The sequence below is a fragment of the Otolemur garnettii genome, unplaced genomic scaffold (assembly GCF_000181295.1).
Source record: "Otolemur garnettii isolate 467f Iridium unplaced genomic scaffold, OtoGar3 scaffold00026, whole genome shotgun sequence".
Taxonomy (NCBI): Eukaryota; Metazoa; Chordata; class Mammalia; order Primates; family Galagidae; genus Otolemur; species Otolemur garnettii.
The window spans coordinates 11,893,842-11,918,729 of NW_003852421.1; the positions used below are offsets into that span (position 1 = coordinate 11,893,842).

Genomic DNA, 24,888 nt, shown 5'->3' on the forward strand with positions numbered 1-24,888 from the left:
AAGCGAGTCTCCTGCCTCCGCCTCCCAAGTAGCTGGGACCACAGGCGCCCGCCACAGCACCTGGCTATTTTTTGGTTGTAGCCGTCATTATTGTTTGGTGGGCCCAGGCTGGATTCAAACCCACCACCTTAGGTGTATGTGGCTGGCTCAGCCACCTGAGCCACAGGCGCCGAGCCCACTTTTCCTTCTTTATTGATAAATGCCACTCTTCAAAGTAAAATTCAGGGTGGGTTTGTCCCTGGTATACCAGCTGGGCACGAGGGGCTTCAGCAATCCTGGGCGCCAGCCAAGCACAAGGGGCTTCAGCCATCTTGTGCTGCCCAGGTTTCCTGCAGGTGGGACTTTGACTGCTTAGACCTGGACAGCTGGGCCCTGTGTGGGTGGCACATGGTGCCACATCTCCTAATAGTAACTGTCAAGAGCTCAGGACATCCAGCCTGGAACACAAGGCTGCTTTCTGGTTTGGAGAGTCCAATATAAGGACTCTGGTCTCTGCTACTGTGTCTCAGCTCTATACCCTGGGTGCAGCTGTTGACACCTTGCTACGGCCTCCTCCTGGCTCTGCCCCAAGGCCCCTATGGCTATGGCTACTGCACCCAGCAGCCACCACCTAGCTTTCCATCAGCCACGGTGTCAACGGAGTCCTCCTTTCAGTACGAGTGTGGCTGTTGTGGCTGCTTCCAGGGCACGTGTGGCATTTGTGATAAAGATGTCAGGGGGCGGAAGCTTGAGTTTCTGGGGCTCAGAAAAAGGAGCCCTCCACTGTATAGCCCGTGTCCTTGTGTAGGAGTCTCCTGAAGCCATAGAAAAGGTTAGTTCATTTACGTTTCCTATTCAGGAATGAATTCCCACTGAAAGTCTGGATTTTGCTGTAGCAGTAGTGCAAATATTTAAACATAGAAGATTTGCTAAAATTCAAATTTCAGTCTAGGGCTGCTTAGCTTCTATGCTCTGTATCTTCCCAGGAAGGCCGGGTCTTCCTCTTGGCTGGTCGACAGCAACTCGGGTTGCCACGCTTAAAGGGTCCCTTCCTCCCAGCCCTCGTCTTTACTGATGCTTCAGAGCACACCAGTCTCAGCAAACAGGTGGCAGTGTCAGGGACTAGGATCAGTGTCCCCCTGACTCTGGCTTCTTTCCTCTGTTCAAGCACATCTGTTTCAGGAATCCATGGCGTTAATGATGGTGAATTCATTCTTCATTTGTTGTTATTTGACACCCAGCCTGGTCCCCTCTTGGTGGAACTTACACAGTGTTATGGAAACCTGCATTGACAGTTAGCAGCACTGCTGTGAGCTGACTTGTACAGCTTCTCCCTTAAATGTGGCTCCAGCTTAAAGGGATTTTCAAGATGAGAGAAGGTGATGTGCTTCACAGAGGTGTTTTTCTAATGAGCCTTGTGTTGGAGGCAGTGTGTGAACCCCCGACAGCACGGTGTTCTGATGGGCTCCCGGAGTGGGCATTGGTGTCCCAGCATCATTAGGTTGCCTGTGCTCTGTGGCCCAGGCCCTCGAACGTGCTGACTGGCCCTTTGCTTTGCCCCACAGCAAGAGTACTGGAGGTTAGTGGAAGAGAAGGACTGCCACGTGGCTGTGCACTGCGGCAAGGTGGACACGAACACTCATGGCAGTGGATTCCCAGTGGGAAAATCGGAGCCCTTTTCAAGGTAAAATGGGGCTCACTCTGCATGTTCTGGGGGCTAGACAACATCATTCTTCTGCCACTCTGTGATGCTCCTTGCGCTTCCCTCTGCAGGCATGGATGGAACCTCACCGTCCTCCCCAATAACACAGGGTCCATCCTGCGTCACCTCGGTGCTGTGCCTGGTAAGCCGACTATGGGTACCTGCCCGGAGGTGGCTTTGACAAAGACATCTGCCTACTGAGAACCAGAGCTGGGAAATCCCTCCTCAGTGTTGCCTGGAAGGGGCTGGGTTTTCTTTGACTTTTAGAAAAGAAGAGGTAAAAGATCATAATTGATTAAGTCAGTAATGATGTAGGAAAAAGAACCACATTGCAGTCTAGAACAGGGCAGAAGCTTGGTGGCCAACTTTGAACCTTGAAGTTGGTGCTTTCACAGCTAAAGTCCCTTAGGCTGCTGTAAGCAGAAATCCTAAATTCTTAAGGCAGTCAGTAGGCCTGAGTGACACCTACTTTGCAGACTAGGGGAAGCCAAGGGTTGTGGAGGTTGCATTACCCGGGAGGGCCGGCCCCTTGGAAGAATGATAGAACCTGTCATGAAAGACCCATTCCAGACGCGCCAGAGAAGCTTGTGCCACTCACCAGGCCAGGGGCCCCTTCGCTCTTCACACAGAGAAGCCTCCTTGCTTCCTGCCTCCTACCCTCATTGGAAAACAGCTCTGAGCCTTGTGGTCAGGGGACTGTCTGTGGCTGTGGCCTGGGTGTCACTGATCACATTCCCGGGGGTCAGCTTCCCGCTGCCCATCTCACCCACTCCCTGAGGTGTCATTCCTTTATGTCTGTTTCAAGACAATGTCCACATCCTTGGTTTCACTTCTGTATAATAAGTGGGAAAGAACAAAAATAATGTCTATTTACTAGGTTTGGATCCTGTTTGTTTTTCTTCTTGTTTTGGGAGAAGAAAGTAATTTTCAGTGACTGTTCCTTTGAGATGTCATTGCCAAGCTTGAAAGTGCTCTTTGTGTTTTAGGAGTGACTATTCCCTGGCTGAACATTGGCATGGTCTTTTCTACCTCATGCTGGTCTCGAGACCAAAATCACCTTCCCTATATTGACTACTTACACACTGGTGCTGACTGCATTTGGTGAGTGCTCGGCCCCACTGGGGGCGGGAGGGCTGGGGAGACCTGAGAGCTATTCAGTGGGGCCAGCAACCTCCTGTCCAGGTTGCAGAGGGAGGAGAATTTGCAAACCTACGTTGATGTGTTCGGGTTTGTCCTGTGCTCCTTGGCCTGGCATTTCTTGTGTGCTGGAAGACTCTAAGGTGGCATTTTACTTTTCTCAAGTGATGAGCAGATCTCTTAATAGGTTAAGTCATTTTTGTGAATTACCTGTTTACGGTTTTTGTTTTTTTCTCCTGGGATATTTTTTTGTTGATATTTTTGTTGATTTCCAGCAGTTAATTTCACAATGGGGATAAGGAACAGCAGTAAAATGCTACATGAAGTTGACTTGCCCTAGTAAACCTGTCATCAGCCTTAGCCCAGCGGCTGAATATAGACTGTGCTCGCTGTAGCATCTCATGATGGTGGTTGTCAGCATCTTTCTCGAGCCAGTGTCTCCTCATCTGTCAGGGGCATTTAGGGCGTGGAGTTTCACTGAGCAGTCTGGACCCCTCTGTGGAGATGCCGTGTGTGTTGTGTGTCCCACTCTGTCTCCTGGCACGCTGTTGTGCGTCAGCCCAGCCTGTGGCCCTGTCGGCTGTGAGTCTCGCTGAGTCGTCTCATGCCCTCTGTGGAGATGCCTGTGTGTTGTGTGTCCCACTCTGTCTCGGGGCAGGTGTTGTGCGTCAGCCCCACCTGTGGCCCTGTCGGCTGTCAGTCTCGCTGATTAGTCTGGTCCCCTCCGTGGAGTTGCTCATGTTGAATGTCCCACTCTGTCTCCTGGCACACCTATGCGCTGAACGTCCTCAGCCCCGCCTATGACCCTGTCAGCCGTAACCAGTCCTGACAGAGGCCAGTCTGCTTGGTGTCTTTGTTAGCAGCGGCAGATGGGAAATGACTGCCAGTAATCACTTCTTGTCGTCTGCTAGTCTGCAGGCATGGCACCGTCCCACGCTCACCGCGTGTGCTGTCCTGCTGGGGTGATTAAGCACACTTTATTAAAGTCTAAAACTGTCCTTCTCCCTCCTGGAGCTGGTTGTCGCTGTCGTAGTGCGCTGCGCTGTGCTGTGGGCGTGTGAGCAGCACCAGCAGGTCGTGTGCTGGACGGTGCTTATTGCTGTCCTGGGTTTGTCCTTTGGTGAGACTGGGAGCCCAAGCTGGGGCATGTGGGCCCGAGCACGACTGGTCAACAGCTTCGGGGGACGGCTGGTGCTGCTCCCAGGCACCACCCAGGCCTGTGACCTGGGGCCTTGGTCTCCTCATCTGAAGAAGTTGATATAAAGTGGCTCGTATGGTTTTTGTTTTTGTTGTTGTCCTTTTTAATGGCTTAATGTGGAGTCACAGGTAGGAAAACACAAGAACCTATGGGCTTTTTGAAGACTCAGTCCTGGAACTTGACTGATGGGAAATCAAGAAGAGGCAGGGATATGATCACAGGACTTTATGGTGTGTGGTTTTTCTTAAAACATGTGATTTAGGTTAGGAACCCTGTGTTTAAATTGCAAATCAGTAACAGAGTATGTTGGCATTGAAGGAGCTTAAACATTTATAAAAAAAAAAAAATACTTAAATGTGGCTATTGCCTTCACTCAGCAACTGAAACCAGGATTTGGCCTCAAAGCAAAATGTTTTCATCACAGACACCACGGGGAAGGCTGCCCGAGTAGAGGGTGGAGGGAGCTGTGGGGAGTGACCGGTGAAGGCCGCCTCATTGTTTTTCCTGGCGGAGATGGCTTTGTTAACTTTGGCAGCCTGAGTCCTGGCAGGTCCCGTCCACTCCCACCTCCAGGGTCCCAGTGCTGCCTGCTTACACAGTCAGGCCATTCTGTGTGCCTGACGCTGGGGGCCTGGGTTCTGGCACCCAACTCTGGGGGGTGCAAGGCTGGTGTCCCCTGGGAGAGTCAGTCCTGAGGCCATTTAGGAGAGGTCTCAGGTCCTTCCCTACCTGTGTTGGGACAGTGGGGTCTGGTCTCACCTTCCCTGGCCAGCGGACTGAGGTGGCTGTGAATCCATTGCATGAACAAATCCTTGTCCTGTGGTGGTTTCTGTCTCAGAGGGTGTAAGGCTGGCCTAGGGATGGGGCAGGCAGATAAGGCCCTTCAGGCTCACAGAGTCTGTAGATGTCTGGTTTTGATTTATAGGGGTTTGCAGACATCTGTTTTTGGTTTGAAGACTCTAGCTCACTGTGTGGGTCAGAGCTGCATAAAGATGAGCATCTCGCTCGTGGGTATGCTGCGGTCTGGCCGTGCATTGGGTGGAAGCAATGCCACTGCCATGGGAAGTGGGCAGGAGCCAGGCCAGACCAGTTCCCTGTCTGCCAAGGTGGGGTCCTGCTGCTTGTGTGCCCGTGTTGCTGGGGGACGTGGAGAAGGCCAGCACATGGGGCCGAGTCAAGCCTCTGCACCCGCCCTCGGGTCCCCACCATCCAGGTATTGCATTCCTGCTGAGGAGGAGAACAAGCTGGAGGACGTGGTCCACACCCTGCTGCAGGCCAATGGGACCCCAGGGCTGCAGATGCTGGAGAGCAACGTCATGGTATGTCCTCCTGGCCTCACCTTCAGGGCTGCAGGTCCTCCCCGGGACTCCTGCTGAGGGGCAGGCCATGGTTGTTTTATAATGTCACCCTCGTAACTGACTCGCTCTCAAAGGCAAAGAGGACAAAACGAAACCAGTCTTTAAGGGCTCCAAAAATGGAAGGTCCTCTGGCATAAAAGCCAAATCAGGTTTCCGCCAGATGGCAGGATGCCAGGTGCTGTACTTGGTGCTCTTTGCTGCTGTTTGTGCTTGACTGTGGCTTGATGCAGAGGCCTTGCATTTAGGGTTGGCACTTTGGCTCTTGTGCCCTACCGCGGGGCACCTGGAGATGGGGCCATGGACAGAAGCACAGGCTTCCTACCCTGACTTCAGAAAGCCACAGGGCTGCTGTCTCCCTGTGTGTCATTGTCCTGAGCTGTCCTCTGGCCAGCTGAGCCCTGCCTAGTCTCTCCTGGGCCCTCCGTCCATCTCAGAAGAGAGCAGTAGTCCCCTCCTAGTCCCAGCCTATATCCACGTGGTTGTGGAGACCAGCCTAGCTGTTTGTGAAACTTCCTGTTTGTGTAAAATTGTCCCATTCCAGGCCCTTGGCATTTCCAGCATGGAGTCAGGAAGGTTTGTGGGGTCATGAGTGGTCACACTTGGGCCAGTATGTATTTGGAACACCCCTGTTTTAGGAATCAGTCCTTTTTATTTTCTACAGGAAAACAAAATGTTTGTCTACTTGAGAGTAGGCCCCTTCGGTAGTGCTTTACAGACAGGGAGGGGGGCATGCCTCAGTCTGGTGCTGTCTCCCCAGATCTCCCCGGAGGTGCTGTGTAAAGAGGGGATAAAGGTGCACAGGACCGTACAGCAGAGTGGCCAGTTCGTCGTCTGCTTCCCGGGGTCCTTTGTGTCCAAAGTATGCTGTGGCTATAGTGTCTCGGAAACCGTGCACTTCGCTACCACCCAGTGGACAAGCATGGGCTTTGAGACCGCCAAGGTAAGCAACCAGCCCTCTCCAGCTGCGCTGCCAGGGCCTGCTGGGCATGCACATCTGTCTGTCGGTGGGGTTTCTTTTGGAATATGTCTCTGAAATCCTTAAGAGGTAGTTGAAAGGTTTTTCTGGGACAGAAAGGTTAGGAGTTTATGACAGATTGAGGTCCATTTCTGACTGACCGCCTATATTACCGTGTTTCCCCCAAAATAAGACACTGTCTTACATTTATTTTTTCTCAAGACACACTAGGACTTATTTTCAGGGGATGTGTTATTTTTATTAAGTATAATACAACAGTCTACATTTATTCAAATACAGTTAAGTCATCATCTTCTGGAGCCTGACAGGGGGAGCCAACCTTGGTGGGGCTGGCGCTAGTGATGCGTGAACTCCTTTCCTCTAGCCATTCGCATGTGCACAATAGGATGCCTGCGACCACGGTTACCACACGCACACCTGCACAAGTGCGAAGGGCTCAGAGAAAGAAGCTGTGGCAGATAAAAGGTATTCCAGTCTTCCTTACTGCACTCGCGCTGAAATGCATGGCGTGGCTATGCAGATATGCTAGTCTTTGTCGGAGTAGGGCTTATATTTAACAAATGCATAGACATCCTGCTAGGGCTTATTTTTTGAGTAGGTCTTATTTTTGGGGAAACACGGTATTGGGGAGATGGCACTGAAGGTGGACACCTGGAATAAGTGGGCAGGAAGTCCCCACAGTTAGTAAGTGTGGCCACCAGCAAAGTGCTGTGGTTTTTTCTAGTATGTGGTGCCTTTCTCACAGGTAATTGTGCAATTTTCAATAGCTTTTAACCCAAATGCAATTCAAAATTTGGAAGTTGAGATTGCCTGCCGGCCCCTCTGCTGAGAAAAGCCTTGACGATTGCCCAGGGGTGCAGACCCGCTCTAAAGGGGTCCGGCTCCTCTTTCAGGAAATGAAGCGCCGCCACATAGCCAAGCCCTTCTCCATGGAGAAGTTGCTCTACCAGATTGCACAAGCAGAGGCGAAGAAGGAGAATGGCCCCACTCTCAGCACCATCTCATCCCTTCTGGATGAGCTCAGGTAACACAGACTCCGGGCTCTGAGAAACCCCTCAGGGCAGAGGCCAGAGAGCTGGGTCCTTCACCCGCCCCATCCCCCCGGGGGTTAAGGGACAGGTGAGCACACAAACCCCCTGCCTGCAGTGGCGGGTCCCCTCACAGCGAGCCCACTTGGTGCTTTCCCAGATGGGTGAAGACTTTTGGGGTATGGTACCTTTTTATAAAATTTTGGGGTGGTGTGGCGCTTTTTACAAAACTTTTCTTCCTCTCTGTTTGGAGTCAGAATTTCCTGATATAAACATGTAGTGCCAAGCAATGACTCCTCTTTGTGGAAGTGAACGCAGGGGGGCTCTTGGCCTCCTGGTTGGCGGGTTCTAGCTGTACTTGACCAGTGAGGCCACCTGATGGCAGGAAATGGTGCCCAGCTACATCAGGGCCTGGCTCTGCACCCCAGAGGGGGGACAGTATGGGGAGAACGGCCCATGGTGCAGCCCCCATGCTGTGTGTGTGGTTGAGAGAGAGACCATGTCTTGTGTGGCCAACGGTCACCTTACTTCCATTCTTGGGGTGGGCGGTGCTCCTAAAGGCTGAAGCAGACACTACCATGTCTTGTAGGGACATCTCCCTGCCATGTCCCTTAGTCACTTAGGGGTGTTGATGCACGGCACACACATTGGTCACCCTTTGATGATGATCATGATACAAATAGTATGTTAAATCTGTCCTTGGCTTGTAACAAAAGGGGAAGCCTTGTGTAGCTTTAACATGCCTTTGCCACTTGTCATGATGCTTCTGTGTCCATAAGTTGGCAAAGCTGGGCCGTGTGGGTGGGCAGTGTGGTCCCCCACCCACTGAAGGCTGGGTCCTGGCTGTGTCTGGCAGGGATACGGAGCTGCGGCAGCGCAGGCAGCTGTTTGAGGCCGGCCTCCACTCCTCCGCGCGCTATGGCAGCCATGACGGCAGCAGCACGGCCGCGGATGGGAAGAAAAAGCCTCGAAAGTGGCTGCAGCTGGAGACGTCAGAACGGAGGTGTCAGATCTGCCAGCACTTGTGCTACCTGTCCATGGTGAGCCCTGCCCCTTGTTCTTCGGGCCCCATCAGCCTAGGAGGCCTGCCTTGGGTCCTCTTCTCTCAGCCTGCAGGTGGACCTCAGCAGAGGCAGGTGCCTCATCCTTGGTGCCTGGTTGGGCCTGGCCTGGCCCTGCTGCTTCTCTCTCACCTTGCACCAGCGTGTGTGAGGTGGCTGGCCTCACTGCTTTGTACCCCTGTCACCTGCTATCTGTCCCTTGTAAGACCCGAGATCACAGCCTCTGCCCCTCACTTCTGTCCTCGCATCCTGGTTCTGCTCAACTGCGTGGCTGGTCTCCTAGCCCCCGAGGGCCCTGGACTCTGCCCTTGGTTAAAACTGATGTTCTTCCTCATTTCATCTGCCATTGGTGCTGCTTTTCAGGCATGTCCACAACAGCCTGTTGCGAGCTCTGTTCTGTTTGCCTTCTTGTCCCTCCCATTTGTCACCACAGTACAGTGACTTTCCCTCTCTTTGTCCCTGCAGTGTCCTGGAGGGTCTCATCATGTCCCAGCCCATGTCTTCATGTCCATCTTCCTGACCTAGCCTGGGGATTAATTATAACACGTTCTTCCTGTGCCCCCCCCCCCCCCCTGCCCGCATATCTGAACCAGAGTTGGGCCTGTGAGAGCCTGTGGTGAGTGGCCTGAACTGGCCCTACCACCTGGCCCTCTGCTGCTTCCAGTGTGTACCACTCTCAGTCAGGCACCATGGCCTGGCCTCTTATCTCCGTCCACCTGTGCATCATTCAAGATGGGGGCGCCTAGCTAGGATAGGAGGCACCCCCATTCCTCATGCAGTGAGCAACACAGACCAGAGTGGCGAGCTTCCACACCACCCTGTTGGTCCATGATGCACCAGCACTGAGGTCTGGGGCTGACTGCCTGTCCTGTGTATCAAGTCCTGTCACACTCCTGACGCCCTGCAGAGAGAGGGATGACCAGCTGCTCCCAGATGAGCCAGATGGTCTTTGAAGCTGTGAAGGAGGAGATGACAACTATGTTAGTTTCCTAGGGCATGATGATAGCATGCAGGCTGGCTTAAAGCACAGCATCTTATTCTCTCACTTTCTGTCTGGAGGCTGAAAGGCCAAGATTTAAGTGCTGGCAGGGTTGGTTTCTTCTGTACCTTTCCTCCTTGGCTTATAGACGGCCATCTTCTCTGTGTGTCCCAATATTCCCTTCTTACCAGGACACCAGTCAGACTGGATTAGGGCCCACTCTGATGGCCTCATTTTAACTGAGTTCCCACTTTGAAGGCCTCGCCCTCAACTGCAGTCGTGTTCTGAGATGCTAGGAGTTGGGATTCCAGTATGTAAATTTGGGGGCACAAATCCAGTCCATAACTAAATTCTGCATATTTTCTTCATTCTAGTTTTTAAGTATTCTTTTCAGATTTTAAAAGGTATTTTCTGGAGCCATAGTGCCTTTAAAAGGAATAAAAAAAAATAAGGTGGGGGGGGGCGGCGCCTATGGCTCAAAGGAGTAGGGCATCAGCCCCATATGCCAGAGCTGGTGGGTTCAAACCCAGTCCTGGCCAAAAACTGCAAAAGGAAAAAAAAAAAAAAAAAAAAAAAAAAAACGCAAGGGCAAGCCATTAAACTAAAAAAAAAATCAGTAAGTGGGGGCGGCGCCTATGGCTCAGTGGGTAGAGTGCTGGCCCCATATACAGAGGATGGCGGGTTCAAACCCAGCCCCAGCCAAACTGCAACAACAACAAAAAATAGCCAGGTGTTGTGGCGGGCGCCTGTAGTCCCAGCTACTCTAGAGGCTGAGGCAAGAGAATTGCCTAAGCCCAGGAGTTAGAGGTTGCTGTGAGCTGTGTGATGTCATGGCACTCTACTGAGGGTGATAAAGGGAGACTCTATCTCTAAAAAAAGAAAAAACAAAAGTGGTCATAGACATTTCTCCAGGATCTTAAAATACTTTTGAAATATCACTCAAAAGCTGCATAGTTCTGTGTCCCTTCCTCTCTCATTGGCACTTCCTGTTCATTTCCCATGAGTATGAGTGACTCTGGGGACCACTTCAGTGGTGACCACATTCCACAGGTTCCTAGCTGTCCTTCAGAACCCTCACCTGGCATCTGCCATCTGCCAGAATATTGTGTTAAAATGAATATATTATTAAAGCTGTGGGTGAAAATGGAAGTTTTCCTTAGGTTTACAGTTTGCGTTGCTCAGGCTACCAATAAGTTTGTGTGTTTCCTAATCGCACTGCACTGTCTGTGTGTGTTCCTGGCCCCAGTGTCTGTTGGCAGCTGTCCCTTCCATGCTCCCCAGCATGTTCGCTCTTCCCTGCTTGAAAACATAGTAGACAAAAAGGCAGGTGTCCCCCTCAACTCCTTCTGAAAAGGGCCTGTGATGCTCTTGCACTTGTGGTGTTAAGACTGCATTTTTCCTTCATTTCTTAAACTTGGAATTAGAACAGACCTTGGAGGCAGGGTGCAGGCAGGGACTCCTTCCACACAGACCAGGCACCTGTTTCCTTTCTCCTGGCCCCTTTCTGCCCCAGACAGTCCTTGGCAGAGGGCTGCTGTCTCAGCACTCCAGGGTGCTCTCTGTGGCCTCCGGTGACAAATGCATTCATAGGTCAGTCAGAGGCTTTGTGGGCAGCTGCTTGGGGAGCCCAGGGTTAGTGCAGGGGGCCTATCTGGGTCACATCAGCAGGCAGCAAATATCCAGGGTATGTCCCTGTGCTGCTGCTCTTCTCCCATGTTCCATGTTCCATGTCCATTCCAGTACCTCCCTCGGGCTGAGGTAGTTATGAACATAGGATCCCAGGAGCTCTCAGCACAGCAAGCACCCCTGCTCATCACAGCTTAGCTGCCCCTCCGTGAGTGGCACCTTGCCCAGGAAACTGCACAGGAATCAGGGGGCCCTGGGGGCCACCCTTAGCTATGACTCAGTCATTTGCTTTCCTGGTTGGAGTCCCTGTTCCAGGTTGTTGGTTAATTTTGGTTTCTTACTCCATTTCCAGTGTTCCCAGCCCCAGAATCTCCTTGGCTTAAGGCGTAGGTGTTGGATGAGGCCTGCTCTACTCTGTCCCCAGACCTCTTCCCCCCTCACACCTGCTGTCTGGAGTCTCCTTCTGACCCTCCGGTGTGCTGCTCTCCTTGCAGGTGGTACAGGAGAATGAAAACGTTGTGTTCTGCCTGGAGTGCGCTCTGCGCCACGTGGAGAAACAGAAGTCCTGTCGAGGGCTGAAGTTGATGTACCGCTATGATGAGGTCAGTCCCTGCTGTGGGCCAGTGTGCCTCTGGAGGGGCCCTGGTAGTTCTGTGCCCAGTGGCCAGGCTGAGTGTGCTCTGAACTGACAGAGCCAACCAGCTCTGAGGGGAATGTGGCTTTTTGTCTCAAGATCAAAGAAGTGGGTAGCGTCAGCTTGTGTTCAGTGTGTGCCAGGCCTCAGTCTGACCTGAGAAATCCAGGAACTGTAGAACTTCTTGGTTTCATTCTGTTTCCCTTCACACAGCCTCCTGCCAGATGCACTTCTCAGCAGAATTGCTCCCTGAGCCCAAGGTGAACCCTGGGAGGCATGGCAGAGGGGCAGGCAAAGCTTTCTGTCCCCCGTGACAGCAACAAGGCATTATGGAAGGAACAGTCACAGTGAAGCTGTGCGCCTGGGGACAGGCAGGAGGTTTTCTAACCTTGGCCCTTGGCCTTGGGGACAGGCATTAGCTGTGGCTCTTTCCACCCCCGTGGCTCATTCCTAGAAGTTTGAGGTCTTGTGGCAGCACTGTTTCTCCCCCTCCGCAGGCCTCTTCCTTTCAGTCTCTGAACCCAGTCAGGCCTTGTTAGGATCCTAGAAGGAGTAGGGCGCCCAGGCAGTGTCTGCTTGTGGATTTAAGAGCCAGGTTCTTACAGAGGCCAAGGCCCTTCCCACCTCCCCCCTGCTCTTCCGGTGGCTGCGCTGCTGCCCTTTAGAGCAGAGCCCAGTGTGGCTGCCTGCCCTACATGCAGTAGGTTCCTGGTCTCTACCACCTGGACATGCCCCCCATAGCACAGGGGCTTGGCGGGCTGCTGGCCACTTAGAGTAGGAAGTTTGCAGTAGACAAGGCCAAGAGGGACGCTCAGGAAGCTCCCCCAGCCTGCACCCCACAAGGCAAGGTAACCCCGTGGGACCAGGCCCTTGGTCTTTACCCAAAGGGCCCTCCGCTGACACAGGGAGCCTTTCACTTCCCTCATGTTCTGTAAATCACAATGGTACTACCTTCCAAACAAGGTGGGGTGGTTGCATCCATCTGAGCACCCCTGCATGGCCCAGAAGAGGCTAGTGTGTCCAGGATTCAGGTGATAGGTCTCAGTGGTGTGCCAAACTCTAAGATTGGAAAGCTGGAGAGAGACCTATTTTGCATATTCTTTGTTTTTAAAGAGCATATTCAGTGACGGCAACAACCACTTAGCTGGCCCTGCTTTTCCACTTTAACAGCAAATGTTAGAATGTGGTTAAAAATAAATCCTTAGCAAATGAGTAAGAACATTTCTTTGGCAATTTGCAGGGTGCAGTCAGCAGCACTAGGAGGCTTCAAGATGATTTTGAGTTTCTCTACAAAATATGGGTTAGTTTTCACCACCATCCCATTTTGCAGCTAGGTGTTTATGACCAAATCCTGGAAACAGAATGACATGCAGGGTGTGCTGGGCTGATGCTTAGTCGGTGGTTTCAGAAGCCTCCTGTGTTGTTGGTGAGCTTTGGTTCCGGACGTGACATCTGCACTTCAGTTTTCCTGCTGAGTTGAACTGTGCATCTTTTTAAATTGGGGACTCTGTAATGTGTAAGACTACCACAAGCTCTTGTGCTCACCCCGTAGACAGACCATCCCATCTGGGCCCGCTGATGTGGAATGGTCTGCCATGTTGGGCCCTGGCAGCCTCCAGTGGTTCTCAGGCCATAGACGCTTCAACATCACGCACTGCCCAGTTCTTGCCCACACCTCAGGCATGGCACCCAGGGATGGGGAACCTCTCTGCCTTTGCAGAAGCTGCTGAACTCACGCTGGGGTTCATGAGGGCTAGGAGCCTCCTGTGGTCTCCTGGCCATTTGTTCTCTGGTCCTCCCAGGCTGGCAGAGGGCCATCCTTCACCAGCTCAGCGTAGGAGAGCAGATCTGGGCACAGGACATGCAGCCTGCAGGAGGGAACTATGTCCTCGTGCTGGTCCTTGTGTTGCAGTGGCTTTTGCCCCACGTAGATGCTCATCTCTTATGCTTCACTAGCATGTTTATTTAAGTGCCTCACGCAACTGTGACATTGGTGTTTTACACATGGGAGACCCTCATCACCCTTCACAGTGTACCTCTGATTTGTGATGAGAGCCAGCCGTCACTTTGTTTCTTGCCCTTACTTTTCCAGGGCTTTCCAGGAGGTGGCAGAGGACCTTTAGCTGACACTGAGCACTTTAAGACCCTGCTGGCTTCCAGCCTTGCCTGGGTCTGTGCGGTCCTGCCTTCTTGACCCAGAGAGGTGCTCATGAAATGGCAGGTCGCTGCTGCTGCCTGCGTTCTGTTTAAATGGGATGGTGTGACTTGTGTAAAATTACAAATACATTTTTTATATTAACAGATAAATGGTTCTGAATGAATTATAAGGACCCTATTTTGTTTGCTGCAAACATTCAAGGAGGGAGTAATAAAAATGTGACTGGACAAGTGTTTGCTTTTGGTCACGTGACTTCTGTGTCTGGGTAGCTGCCCTAAACCTACAAGCTTGGGTATTTGTGTCACCTCCAGGGAACCCCAAAGCCCCCAGCTTCTCTCTGCTCAGTGCCTCCTTATGGGTGCTCCACTCACCTCAGCCCTACCTTGGGTCAAAGAGGTCATGAGGCTGAAACGATCACATTTGCTGTACGGCATCAGGACAGGGAGCAGCCACTGTCGGGAGCTATGTTTGTCCATGGTGCGTGGATCTGGCTGCATGGGGAGAGCAATCTGTATACCTCTAATGCTGGCTGCAGTTTTTAGGGAATTACATACTTACTGTTTCCTGGTTGGGGATTTAGTATTTGTGACTTTAGCATTTTAATTTTTTAGCCCTCAGCCTCCAGGGAAGTGCTGTCATCTTCCTTCATTGTGAGCATGAAGAAATGGAGGTTAGGGAAGTTGCCTACAAAGCAGGTGCCTCACCAGCTGTTAGCTGAGAAATCTGCTACTCCCTGATGAGGAAAGCATTTTAGGTCCCCATTTCAGGGCCCCTCATGCTCCTGAAGTGTTTTCTAATGAGTTCTTAAGCACTGCCACATCTCAGAACCTCTTGAGATATTGTAAAAGCCAGTCTCAGCTGTCTTGAGCCAAACACAGTGATCCTGGACTTGGTGGGGTAGAGGCGATCTGTGACCACCTGGACTTGGTGGGGTAGAGGTGATCTGTGACCACCTGCCCAGCCACGCCTCCAGCTCTGCCTTACACTTGCTCCTGTGTCATTCTTCGGGACGGTGCTCTTCTCTTGTGTACTAATTCTTTGTCTTCCTTTCATCCCCAAACAGGAACAGATTATTAGTCTGGTCAATCAGATCTGTGGCAAAGTATCTGGTAAAAATGGCAGCATTGAGAACTGTCTCAGTAAACCCACACCAAAAAGAGGCCCCCGCAAGAGAGCGACAGTGGACGTGCCGCCTTCCCGGCTGTCAGCCTCCGGTTCATCCAGAAGTGCTTCAAGCTCATCATGAAGATGCCAACACCCGTGGTCGATTTATATATATTTTTTTGTAATTATTATATTCTAGTTTGGAGTACTTGCTGTAGGATACAAGCTGTCTTTGCACTAGCTCTAAAGAAGATTTTCTTCTGGTTTTAGAGAACTAATTTTGTTTTAGCATTAAACTGTTGAACTTTTTTTTGTACTTAGAATACCTAGATACTGCAGTCAGATTTTGGAAACTGCCGTTATATTCACTGTTTTGAAAAACCCTTGAGGGGCTGTATTAATTTGTATTGCCCCTATGGCTGAGAAAAGCCTTTTTTTTTTTTTTGATTTTTTTTTTTTTTGTAACTGTTGGGGAAAAAAGGCTTTTTAAACCCATTTTTGAAGAGGGTGAAGTTTGGAGAACAAATTTTAAAACCATCAGTCATGTGAGCAGATTTTTCTAGATTGGAAAAGGGATAGGAGACACACACACAAACACACACAGGAAAAAACTTGAAAAGAAATGGCTTTGCTTTGGCTGTCTTTTCTTCTGTCATGTGCAAGATGAGTTTATAATTTTTAAAACCGGAGAACCCCCATTTTGTTTCTTTGGGCGGTTATGGCAGCTGAAGGCGGACGTTGTTTCCTAACCATAGGCGGAACGAGGAGATTGGAGCGAGTGGGTTCTCTTTACCAGCACATCACTATGCATCTGTTTAAGGGAAGAGGAAAAGCGCGAGGAAGACGACGCCTGCCGGCCTTGGAGGGGTCACGTGAGGGAGACCTGTGCCTGATTTCATTAGGAAATCCATTCTGTTATTTTTTGGTGCTGTTGGCTACTTTATCAAAAAACCCTTCAATAGCATCCTTAAGAAAAAAAAAAAAGGAAAAAAGTGATTGAAGCCATTAAGTGCTTCTTTGTCATCAACGTGCAATCTTTCTAACATTCCATCTTCATCTCACTGCTTCTTGTTTTACACCTTCACAAGTCAGCATTAATCTTTCTTTTTAAATTGTTTCGTTTATGATCACATTTAGAGCCACTAGGAGGTCTGCAGTTCTTTTTGAATGTGAAAAAATGTATTTGCGCTCATCTTGTCTATTTTTTCTCTTCATGTTGTAACAAAAAGGAAAAAAAGAAAAAAAAAAAGAATCCCATCCCTTTTGTACATACGCCTGTAAATTGTTTTAAATACTTGAGCCTTTTTCTTGGTGGGGGGTGGGGAGGGGTGAGAAGACAAGATGAAGAAAAGCCTTACATTTCAGTTTCTTCATCGGTTGGATTGGATGCTTACAGGGTTTTTCTTGTAACATTTATAAGTGCTGCTTACATCACTGAACAACAACAAAAAAATAATAATGGAGTAGCTGTTGCCCTTCTCCGGTTGTGTGTACAGTATGTGTGGAATAAAAAAGGGAAACTGTTTTCACAAGCTGTTCTTTGTTTCATAATTGGATTCATCAATCCCGTAGCTACCCATATTGCACTGAGCTTGCCAGTGGTGACTGCCAGGAACGTCCTATGATCCACTTTGTTGGTTGTTGTTGCAGAAGACTGAACTGTTTTGGAATATTTAACAATGACATAAACAGAGTCAAGTGTTTTCCAATGTGGTTGTCCGGTTTTTATGGCCTTGCTGTGTACTTTTCCCTCTCTTTGACAGTGAACTTCTGCCTCTGGCTTACAGTTTGACATTTAATTTATTAGCGCTGCTCTGCACCCCTCTGTTGGGAGGGAATACTTCATGTGGTTTATTGCGAGTTTTTGTTTACTTTTCAGGTTTGTAATACAAGGTTTAATAATAAAAACAAAGTTTTTTGGACTTTTGTCTGTCTTGTGGAAGATGAGTTAATAAAACAAGCTCTTTTCTGATCCCTGGAGAGAGGGCTAAGACCTCCCTTCGGCCAGGGCATGAAGCTAACAACACAGGTTGAGATTGTCCTCTGCTGGTGGTTGTCCCCTTTGAGCAAATTAAGTGGTTTCCACGTGGCCCAGCTGGTGGCCCCTCCTGTAGCTGCCCTATGTGCTAGTGATTCCCACTAAACTGTTCCTTCACTCTCACTGGACTGTGAAGAGTGGTGAAGGAAACACATCTCTGGGGACCAGGTTTTGTCCAAGAGTCAGGGCCCAAATGTGTGTTCTCACTATTAAAGTAGGACTCAGTTGTGGACTGATGATTTTGTAATCCAGTTGAAAACCCAAGCGCTGTCAGAGCTGAGCTTGACTACAGTTTTTAGCCTGTGGAAGGGCAGGTCTTTCACTTTTACTCAGAACTGAGCCACTGTCGAGCCTGCTCTGGCTCCTCGGCAGCCCCTCCCCATCCCCATGCCCTTCACCGCATTCTGTGGGGTCAAAGAAGAACGTGGCCTTACATGGCCACGTGGCCTAAAGAACGTGTGTGCTCAGTAGCCTGTCTGTATAAACTAGCTCTGCACTCTTAATGTTTGAAGCCCTCAAACTTTATTGTTAGCTCTTCTTCAATCAGTTTCTCATACATTATTGGCAATTGTATAAAAAAATCAAGAACCTCCATCAAACAACCTGACATTATAGGCGGGATTCTGTGCACAGCTAAAGCTGACTTGGATGTAGTCAGAGAATAGGAACGTCCTATTTAAGAGTCGCTGTCGTCACTCACACCTGGAGAGGCCTTTCTGTTAGTGTGTAACGTGGCTAGGTCAGTGTCCACCTGGACTTCCTCCTCATCAGACTGAACAAGGGGGGACTCCCCACCTGCACTGGGCTCCTGCGTGGCTGGGTCGGTGCAAGTAGAAGGGGAGGAAGGTGGCGTGGCTCGGAGTTCTGAGGGATTTGGAACCTGAAGTGTAATTTCATTCTGACAGGTACTGGATTCAGGCCCTGCAAAATAAAGCCAAAAAAAAAAAAAAGCCCATCATGAAAGCCTTGCAGGTTGGAGTTGCCACAGATGGCAAGTGTTTGAGTGTGCTTAGAATCAGAAGTGTACAGTTTTGGTTCCCATGATCTGGGGTCTGGAACCAGAAGGCTCATCACATTGTAGGAACTGCCCTGGGAGACTGAGCTAAGTCAGCCACCTGCGTCAGAGGAGGATTTCAGACTATAACATCCAGCATAATAGTAACTTAACGGCCCGAGGGCAAGTGCTACATGTCTTTGAGGAGCAGTGCGTACAACCTTGACAATCTAGATTTACTTCTCTTTATCCTTTTAGGTAATTCAGAGACACCAGGGCTAAGAGAGAAAGTCAAAATTATTGACCTTTCAGCAGTTCTCCAATTTCATGGGAACTAAAGTTGACAGAATCAAAATTCTTTATGCAGGTTAAGTCACCATTCTATAACTCTCCTTGGCTCTGAAAGAAAGGCCAACATTAATTTCTTTTTCCAGTATTCTGTCCTCAGGGCAGGAGCAAATGCACCCAAGCCCCTCTCTTCCCTGGGATAACATCGCAGATTGGCAGGAGAAGTTGAGAGGAAGTAGAAATAGACCTTTCTGGAGATGGCCGTGGTGCTGCTGGGAGGACTGAGCTTCACTTTCACCCAGCCAGAAGAACTGGTCTGAAATTTTAAATGTACTGAGCCCAGGCATAGGTCTAGTGTAGGTCGGGTGCCTCGGTAAATATTTGCTACATGAACATGAAACAGACTTTTGGGAAGGCATGAAGCGCCATAGGGTTGGAACAGATTTTTTTATAATAAAAGCCAAGGGCTGAACACACGGTACAGCCGTGTGCGGGGCAGGCACCCCACTACAGGAGGAGGAGGAGTTAAAAAAAAACAAAACATGTTTAGGCCAGGTACAAAATGTGTCCCCACCTACCCCTTAACCATAATTAAAAACCCAACTCAAATTAATTTCTGGGATGGAAAAGCAGGTAAAACACAATTAAGAACGCTTTCTACCTGCTGAACGTGTTGCGGCAGAACACTTACAATCTTGAGAAAAATTCATGACTGAACAACCCCTGTTGCCGTTTTCCTTTGCCTCACTGTGGTAAGACCAAGCCCAGGTAAGTGGAAATGTGGTTTAGTGGCTGAGAAGGGAGCTGTGCATTTAGAGATTTGTGTGCCGTATCTGGTCAGACAATGCTGATACTAAATCCTTGGTTAAGTTTACGCAAGTCTGTCAACCCTACCTAAGACGGGGGACAGCACAGCGTTGTCTTCTCCGCCTGAGTTCAAGAACACATCCAAGGCCTCCTGGTCAGATATGTCCATCAGATCCATCTGCTCCAGCATGTCCACGTTCACTTCCATGGACGACATGCTGCCTATGGGTTCTAGGAACAGATCGGCAACACAAAGCATACTTTTTATTAATACTTTTAGGCATAAAGTATCTCCTGCTACACCAGCCTTACTTCAAAACAGAATCTGCAATGTATTACTAATGACACACTCCAGTCTGGTACTTTAAATACATACCAAGTCACCCTTGGTGACCTTGTTATTACAATCACCTTTTGATTTCATAGCAATTACTCTGTTCATCCCTAGCCCTTTGTGGGGGATGCCGCAGATAGGACAGTCTGCAGTAGGCAGTTGTCACCTCTTTGGTGAGGGCACCTGGGAGCACATGCTGTCTCAAAGAGGCCAACAATGCTGCAGCAGCTCAGAGTTGGCAGCTCCCTCCCTGCCATAGGGAGGTACAATCCTATTATTCCAGTTGAAGTTTTCACAGCCTTTTGGTCATTTCTTGGTTTCAACAGCTAAAAGGGTTTGAGCATCTGCAAGCTGGGGAGTTAAGAGTCAAGAGCTCCCTGCAGTGAAAGCACAAAATAGACGGAACCAACACAGCCCACTAGTGAATGATTAAGAACACTGTTCATCTGCCTCCGCCTGGGCACCGATAATGAAGGATGCCTCAAGGTCTGGAGTTTGTATTATCCAGGTGGTGCCTGGCAGAAGCAAACGCAAATTGCTTTTGGAAAGACACACCCTTAACCTTGATTTATACAAAATCCATTCCAATCCAGTCTGGAATTTGTAATATGTGTGGAAATAAAGCTCTAAGAATAAGGGAAACAAACGGCATCTTTTCCCAAGAACTTTACATGTTAAAAAATGATGGAGTAAAAATTGAAGATGGGTCTTGAAATACAAACACACCAGACATTTTAAAAAAGTAACGTCTAGATAGGAAAATTTAATCACTGAAATTTAGGTAAAAGTGAAGATTACAGTTATACAGAAAATTAATAAAATAGAAGATATTTTTGCCACAATACTGCACAGAAATAAAAAGATGGGAAATACCAAAAGAGCTTAAGAGAAGAACTGGAAAATGAAAAAGTTTAATATACATTCACAGTTCCCAAAGAAAAGAATGGAAGAGCAACTATATTCAAAGAAGCTGATTATTTTCCTGAATTGAAAGACCTCAGGACCCAGATTTAAGAAGAAAAATGCATTCCAAGCAAGATAAAAGCAATCCTCACCTACATCAATTGCTCTGAAGCTGAAGAACATCAAAGACAAAGGCTCTCTGAAAGGCAGCCAGAGAGAAAGGGCAGGTTAAGAAAAAGAAGGAAATAATTAGGATGACAGGCGACTTCTGAACACCAATAATAAAAGCCAGAAGACAGAATAAGTTCAAAGAGGAGAGAGAAATGTCATCTCTAAAATGATACATCATTAGATACCATTTAAGATCAAGTATAAGACACAAGCACAGTAAGACCAAGGAAAAAACACCTTATAATGGAGCCTACTGAAGGTGTAAAGAAGGAAGATCTAAGTGCAAAAAAGCAGATTTAGCGAAGAGACTTGCGAGGTTGTGCGTGATCGAAAGCCTGAACTACAGCAGTCAGAAGGGAATTACTGTAGTCCAGTTAACCTGCTGAACAGTAAGGGCCTGGGAGGCAGAGGAGTGTGTGCTTAGAAGTCGTCTAAGACCCCCATTCCACCTGGCAGGAAGGTAGAGTTCCATTATCATTAGGTGCGCTAAAACAAGAGGTAAGTACGTAATTTCTATTTTCAGGTGGGGTAAAGTTCATTATAGTTTAGAGGATCCCTTGCCTGCTCTGCCCTGCTTCAGACCTGACAGGGTGTTGACCGTGGCCACACAGAGGACACCAGCGCACCGTCACTGTCCTTGACCTACAAGGCTGACTGGTCAGGGGAACTTGACTGTTACCCACTTCTCAAACCCCTCCTAGGTGAGTGGCTTGTGTTTTCTTTCTGGGGCTGTGGAAGCCTTTCAGCAAGGCCTTTATGGCTTTATAACTTTTGGCCTTGGTTTGACTTCATTTTAAAAGGGGCACTGGCTCCCATTTCTGTCTGTACCATCTTCTACAAGGGCAGGAATATATCTTTTTAAACAGAAAAGAAAAAAAATGGACTAAAATATTGGACAAATGCAGATGATGATGATGAAGCCAGGGAGGTCAGTAATCACAATAAATACTGATAAATGAAACTTGCCAGGTAAGAGATTATATGACTAGAACACAGTGGTAAAACTCAGCTTTATTCTGTTACAGGAAATACTGATGAAAATAAAAACATTAGAAGTTTTATTAAAATATGGAAAGCACGTAATGGGCAAAGGCTTTATGAAGAAAATTATCTTCTTATACAAAATAGATTTTTAAGAAGAAACAAAAGTAATACAGATAAAGAGCAGTAATGATTTTTTTATTTTGGGTTTTTTTTTTTTTTTGAGACAGAGTCTCACTTTGTTGCCCTCAGTAGAGTGCGGTGATGTCACAGTTCACAGCAGCCTCCAGCTTTTGGGCTTAGGCAATTCTTTTGCCTCAGTCTTCTGAGTTGCTGGGACTACAGGCACCCGCCACAACGCCCAGCTATTTTTGTTGCAGTTGCCACTGCTGTTTCGAACCTGTCACCCTTGATATAGGGCCAGTGCACTACCCACTGAGCCATGGGCACCGCCCAGTGATGATTTTTTAAAGATTCAGTTCACCAAGAAGATAATTCAAAACTTCTGCAGAACTGTTTCTGGCTATGTTTTTAAAAATGGCAGAATGACAATGAAAATGCAACATCCATAATCCTGGGAAGGCACATGTTAATAACACCTATTTGGTGACTGATGTTAGCCGTTCCAGAATTAGTAATAGAGAAAATCAAAATCTTATTTTACAATCACAATAGAATTTAGTTAGAAATCAGTAACAAAAAGTAACTGAGAAATTTTTCACACATTAAATATATTCCAAAACAGTTTAAAAATCAAATAGGACATCTTATGGTTAGGCACCTATAACTCAGTGGTTACAGCACCAGCCCCGTGCACCTGGGCTGGCAAGTTTGAACCTGGCAGGGTCCTGCTAAACCAAAAAAAGGGGACATCTTTAAAAAGGAAAAAAAAAAAGGAAATCTATAAACTACTAAATATCAAAACTTATAGAATTCACCTAAAAATAGTATCAAAAGTAAGAAATCCATAGTTTTGAATGTCTCAGGGAGAAACACTGAAAATTATGCCTAAAAATCAGTTTAAATTAGGAAAAAACCAAATGCCCAAATAAAGCAAAACTAAAGTAGAAAAATTAATGCAAGAGTAGAGAGGAAGAAGAAAAAAGTTGGTTCCTTGGGGGAAAACCCAAAAAGCAAAAATTAACAATTTTAGGACTGCAAAAGCGAGCCTGACCACAAATATAGCAAGCAAACATTGCAAAGAGCACTGTGGGCAATGTTATGCTAATATATTTGAAAACTAGGCAATTCCATGGAAAACTTGCCAAAATTAACAAGAAATAGAAAATCTCTAAAGGCGTCAACTAAAAAGAATAGGTGGCTTTTCAAACAGGGACGTCACTTGTCCCAGCATGTTGGGTGGCCACTAAGGGGCCTGCTCTGCCTTTAGAACAGTGGTTCTCCACCTTCCGAATGCCGTGACCCTTTAATACAGTTCCTCATGTTTTGGTGACCCCCCAACCATAAAATTATTTTCATTGCTACTTCATAACTGTAATTTTGCTACTGTTATGAATCATAACATAAATATCTGATATGCAGGATGTATTTAGGCGACCCCTGTGAAAGGGTCATTCAACCCCGCTAGTATCGAAACTCAGCGGGATTCCAGTCTAACTCTGGACAAGACTTTCAAAAAACTTGAAACTATAACATTTATACAAAAGGACAAAGAGCCAAAAATAGCTATGACAACTCTGAAGAAAAATGAATGTATGAATATGTATAGAATGGAGGGCAGCGGAATGGCTCCAGAATATACTCTAAACGTCCTATAAACAGGGTTTCCTGGCCTCGGCAGTATTGCACTTTGGGCCCCACTTTGTTGTGCGGCTGTCCTGTGCAATTTAGGGTGTTTGCAGCATGCCTGTCGTCTGCCCACTAGGTGCCAGTAGTGCCCCTTACCCCAGTCACCACAAGCAAAATGGTCTAATGTCCCCTGGGGGAGCAGAAGTATCCCTAGCTGAGAACCACTATTTCGTGAGTAGGCATAAGACAGGATCGGTGCAGGGACAGACAACAAAAGAATGGAACTAAAAAGAGAACCTAGAAAGGACTCACTGATATATGGGAACTGGGGAATTATTTACCACTGTGGAAGGAATTCTTATCAGAGCCCTACCCCACTGCATACACAAAAGTCAACTGGCAGTGGGCTAAAGAGCCAAACAAAACGGAACACAGTAGAATGTCCTTAGAACTTGCAATTAAGCATAAACCATGAGAAATAAAACAGGTAAAGCAGATTACCTTACAATAGGCTGATTTAGCAAAAGACTATTCTAAAATTAATAAGGCAGGCAAGCTATAATCCTAGCACTTTGGGAGGGCAAGGCACGAGGAACGCTTGAGGCTAGGAGTTTGAGACCAGCCTGAGTGAGACTCCCCTCTCCACAAAAAACCAAAAAATCAGCCCGGTGTGGTAGTGTGTACCTGTAGTCCTAACTATTTGGGAGGCTGAGGCAGGAGGATCACTTCAGCCTGAGAGTACTCTGATTATGTCTGGTCTCTACTTTAATACATAGAACTTTCATAGTTCACCACCTCCCTACACTGAACATCTTAAGCTGACCGAGTTTTCATAGACCAAACATGCACCATGTATACACGCCAGTGCGGTAGGTCTAGTTCCTCATGTTGAACACCTCCATATGCTTACCAATTTGTTATAGTCTCTTGAGTGGTCAGCTTACAGAGGTGCTACTGTATCTGATACGACCAAGTGCTGACAAAGATACAGAATAATCAGAACATGAGTACAAGGCTAGGGAGACTGTTAACTGGTAGAAATTTGGTATGCAATTTGGTGGAAGCTAGTAAAATTAAAAATGTGCACGTCATGACCAGAAATCACCATGATTACATAGCCTAAAGACGTTACAAACCCTAAAAAAGAAGTTCTCAAAGTGTGGTGCCTCAGCATCACCTGGGAGCTTTTTTGGATTTTTTTTGAGACAGAGTTTCACTTATTAACCCTCAGTGGAGTGCCATGAAGTCACAGCTCACAGCAACCTCCAACTCCTTGGGCTTAGGTGATTCTCTTGCCTCGGCCTCCCAAGTAGCTGGGACTACAGGCACCCGCCACAACGCCTGGCTACTTTTTTGTTACAGTTAGGCTGGAGCTGGGTTTGAACCCATCACCCTCGGTATATGGGGCCAGCGCCCTACTCACTGAGCCACAGGCACCACCCTTGGAATTTTTTATATCTTGTGAGACGGGGCTTTTTGTTCTGTCACCCAGACTGGAGTGCAGTGGTGTGATCACAGCTCACTGCAACCTCTAACTTCCAGGCTCAAGCCATCCTCTTATCTCGGCCTCCTCACCTGCTGGGACTACATGTGCATGCCACCATGTCTGGCTAATTTATTATATAAACAGAATCTCACTGTATTGTTCGGGCTGGTCTCAAAGTTCTGGCCTCAAGTGATCCT

The 24,888-nt window shown here is 48.1% G+C and overlaps 2 protein-coding genes across 5 annotated transcripts in view; one reads left to right on the forward strand and one right to left on the reverse strand.

Moving 5' to 3' along the window:
• Nucleotides 1-16,882, forward strand: part of JARID2 (jumonji and AT-rich interaction domain containing 2) — a 285,849-nt gene extending 268,967 nt beyond the window's left edge. Inside the window, exons 10-18 of one of the 2 annotated variants that reach the window (XM_003788317.2) lie at nt 1,545-1,663; nt 1,753-1,823; nt 2,668-2,782; nt 5,230-5,335; nt 6,132-6,314; nt 7,244-7,374; nt 8,235-8,418; nt 11,539-11,646; nt 14,900-16,882. In XM_003788317.2, the coding sequence (XP_003788365.1) occupies nt 1,545-1,663; nt 1,753-1,823; nt 2,668-2,782; nt 5,230-5,335; nt 6,132-6,314; nt 7,244-7,374; nt 8,235-8,418; nt 11,539-11,646; nt 14,900-15,082 (1,200 nt within the window). In that variant the 3' untranslated portion in view covers nt 15,083-16,882. The remainder of the gene's footprint in view (nt 1-1,544; nt 1,664-1,752; nt 1,824-2,667; nt 2,783-5,229; nt 5,336-6,131; nt 6,315-7,243; nt 7,375-8,234; nt 8,419-11,538; nt 11,647-14,899) is intronic. The other variant, XM_023512349.1, reaches the window with a different exon arrangement.
• Nucleotides 16,883-17,481: 599 nt separating this feature from the next.
• Nucleotides 17,482-24,888, reverse strand: part of DTNBP1 (dystrobrevin binding protein 1) — a 136,437-nt gene continuing 129,030 nt past the window's right edge. For all 3 annotated transcript variants that reach the window (XM_003788318.3, XM_023512328.1, XM_023512329.1), the window contains 2 exons: nt 19,155-19,298; nt 17,482-17,899 (listed from right to left, as the gene is read on the reverse strand). In XM_003788318.3, the coding sequence (XP_003788366.1) occupies nt 17,655-17,899; nt 19,155-19,298 (389 nt within the window). In that variant the 3' untranslated portion in view covers nt 17,482-17,654. The remainder of the gene's footprint in view (nt 17,900-19,154; nt 19,299-24,888) is intronic.